At 41.0% G+C, this 3,510-nt stretch overlaps 1 protein-coding gene across 1 annotated transcript in view; it reads left to right on the forward strand.

The window, feature by feature from the left end:
- LOC108302030 (60S ribosomal protein L13a-like) overlaps positions 1-605 on the forward strand; it is a 7,384-nt gene extending 6,779 nt beyond the window's left edge. The window contains exon 2 of the mRNA XM_037737437.1: positions 5-605. Within this exon, the coding sequence (XP_037593365.1) occupies positions 5-579 (575 nt within the window). The 3' untranslated portion in view covers positions 580-605. The remainder of the gene's footprint in view (positions 1-4) is intronic.
- Positions 606-3,510: the final 2,905 nt, after the last annotated feature.

Below are 3,510 nucleotides of genomic sequence, written 5' to 3' on the forward strand. Positions count from 1 at the left end.
CGAGGCCATCTCCTGGGCCGCCTGGCAGCCATCGTGGCTAAGCAGGTACTGCTGGGCCGGAAGGTGGTGGTCGTTCGCTGCGAGGGCATCAACATTTCTGGCAATTTCTACAGAAACAAGTTGAAGTACCTGGCTTTCCTCCGCAAGTGGATGAACACCAACCCTTCCCGAGGCCCCTACCACTTCCAGGCCTCCAGCCGCATCTTCTGGAGGACCATGCGAGGCATGCTGCCCCACAAGAGCAAGCGAGGCCAGGCGGCCTTGGACCGCCTCAAGGTGTTTGACGGCATCCCACCGCCCTACGACAAGAAAAAGCGGGCGGTGTTTCCTGCGGCCCTCAAGGTCGTGCGTCTGAAGCCTACAAGGAAGTTTGCCTATCTGGGGCGCCTGGCTCACGAGGTTGGCTGGAAGTACCAGGCAGTGACAGCCACCCTGGAGGAGAAGAGGAAGGAGAAGGCCAAGATCCCCTGCCAGAAGAAGAAACAGCTCATGAGACTACGGAAACAAGCCGAGAAGAACGTGGAGAAGAAAATTGACAAATACACAGAGGTCCTCAAGACGCATGGACTCCTGGTCTGAGCCCAATAAAGACTGTTAATTCCTCATGCTTGGCCTGACCTGCCTTCCTCCATCGTCGCCATGGAATGTGCGGGACCCAGGGGCAGCAGCAGTCCGGGTGCCACAGGCAACCTGGGACATAGGAAGCTCGGAGCAAGGAAAGGGTCTAGTCACTGCTTGCCGAGGTTACTTGAAAGCACTCAGAATTGTGCAGGTGTGATTCATCTATGACCAATAGGAACAGCAACCAGTTACTATTAGCAAAAGGATCCGGAAGACTAATTGGAGGGGCTTTAGTTGTGACTGGGACATCTAACTTTCACCTGGTCATGCACTATACTCTACAGCTGTTAGAATGTGCACGTGCTTGGGAACAGCATGAGCTTCTTGTTGTACGGAGGGTATTTATAGAAGCATAGACTACTGGGAAGATGGGCAACGGGTTACAGGCAATGCCCATGCTCCTCACCTGTTTTGTGATCAAATAAATGACTTTTAAAGGAAAAAACAAAAACAAAAACAAAAAAAAACTTCCTCTATTATCTCATCCAGCTCTTAAGTATTGAAAGAAAAAACCATCAACCTAGAATTCTAAAGCTAATGAAAATATTTTTCAAAAGGCAAAGGAAGAAGTAAAGACTCTTTCAGACAAAACCAGCAGAGAGAAATCAGCAGCAGCAAGCTTACATGACAAGAAATGTTCAAGAAGCTCTTCAGGCAGAAGGAAAGTGATATCTAATAGAAATTTTGATCTACATAAAGCAGCAGAAATGGTAAACATGTGGTAAACAAAGATTTTTTTCTAACTCTCAATCTCTTTAAAAGATGATGAAGATGAACTCTTTAAAGCAAAAATAACAGGAACATATGGTAGGTTTATAACTTTTGTATAAAAAAAAGTAACCACAACAGTAGCACAAGGGACAAGAGGGAGGAAATGTTAGCATACTGTTGTTAGGTGCTAGTACACAGACACACAGACACACACACACACACCACACACACACATAAGTGAGGTAATATACATGAGGTTGTATAATATTATTTAAAGGTATACTGTGACTTTGATGAGTTAAAGCCATATATTTAAACACAGTTGCTAAAATCAGATAAAGAGGTGTAGCTAATAAGCCAATAGTGAAGATAAAATGGAGTCACAAAAAATAATCCAAAAAAGGGCAGAAAAAGAGAAATACACAAAACACAAAACAAAATAGATTTAATCTCAACTCTATCAATAATTATATTAAGTGTAAATGGTCTAAATATTAATTAAAATTAAAAGGTAAACATTGTGAGATTGCATTTTTTAAAAAAGATCCAACTGAATGCTACCTACAAGAAACTTACTTTAAATATAAAGGCACCAAAAGAGTAAATGTTAAAGGACAGACAGACGTCCATCTTTGTGGTGTTATGAAGCTATCTGCAAATCCTCATCCTCAAAAGCAAACACAAAACTAGAAAAAACTGACAAAAATAAACATTTCAGGCATCTGAAAATGAACCAAAGGCAGACCAAAAACTGAGAAGCATTTATTCTTTAAAAATTGCCAGAGCTTTATGTTTTAAGTATTAAAAGAAATTTGGTTTCTCAGCCTCAGTCCCTGCATTGTGAGCTGAATAATTCTTTGCTTCGAGGCCTGTCCGGGCATTGCACAATGCTAAGCAGTATCTCTGGCTTCTAGCCACTAGGTGCCAACAGCATTTCCCCAGTTGCAACAACCAAAAATGTCTCCGGACTTTTCCAAATGTCCCTAAGGAGCAAAATCAGGAAGATACACAATAATAGACCTAAATGCACCTAGTAAAGAGCCCTAAAATACAGAAAGTAAAAACTGACGGTAGAGAATGCAGAAATAAACAATTCAGTTGAACAATCATAGTTGGTATGTTGATACTCCTCTCTTGGAGTATCAATTTATAAAACAATTGGAGTATCAATTTATAAAACAATTAGAAAATCAGTAGGTATATAGAGGGTTTGAACAACATTATCAATCAACTTGACCTAACCAACGTGTAGAGAGCATGTCACCAGCAAAAGCAGAATACACATTTTTTGGTCAAACATATAATGAAACATTCTATAAGTTAGACATATGCTAGGGCATAAAACAAATCTCAATACATTTAAAAGGGTTAGAATAAAAGAAAGTAATTTTATCTAGGCACCATAAAATTAAATTAGAAGTCAACAAGATATTTAGGAAATCTCAAATGTTTAAATGAAAAATTAAGTGACACACTTTTTATATTTTTATTTCTTTTTTTTTTTTTTTAGACACATGGTCTCATTCTGTCACCTAGGCTGGAGTGGTGTGATCACACCTTCCTATATCCTTGACCTCCCAGGCTCAAGAAATTCTTCTACCTCAGTCTCCTGAGTAGCTAAGACCACAAATTTGTGCCACCATGCCTGGCTTTTTGCTGTTGTTGTTGTTAGAGACAGGATCTCCATATTTTGCCAAGGCTGGTCTCAAGTTCCTGGGCTCAAGTGATCCTCCCACCTTAGCCTCCTAAAATTCTGGGATTGTAGGTGTAAGCAACTGTGTCTGGCCTAAATGACACACTTCCAATAGCCATAGGTCAAAGAAATCACACAGGAAATTAAAAAATAACTTGAACTGAATGAAAATGAAAACACAACATATAAATACAGGTGAGAAGCAGCTAATAGTGACTACAGGGAACTTTTTAGCATTAGATATTTATATTAGAAGAAAAGAAAGGTCTTGAATCAGTGGTCTAAGCACCACCTTAAGAATTAGAAAAAGAGGCCGGGCGTGGTGACTCACGCCTGTAATCCCAGCACTTTGGGAGGCCGAGGCGGGTGGATCACGAGGCCAAGAGATCGAGACCATCCTGGTCAACATGGTGAAACCCCGTCTCTACTAAAACTACAAAAAATTAGCTGGGCATGGTGGCGCGTGCCTGTAATCCCAGCTACTC

This window comes from Cebus imitator, unplaced genomic scaffold (genome assembly GCF_001604975.1).
Source record: "Cebus imitator isolate Cc_AM_T3 unplaced genomic scaffold, Cebus_imitator-1.0 Scaffold38, whole genome shotgun sequence".
Taxonomy (NCBI): Eukaryota; Metazoa; Chordata; class Mammalia; order Primates; family Cebidae; genus Cebus; species Cebus imitator.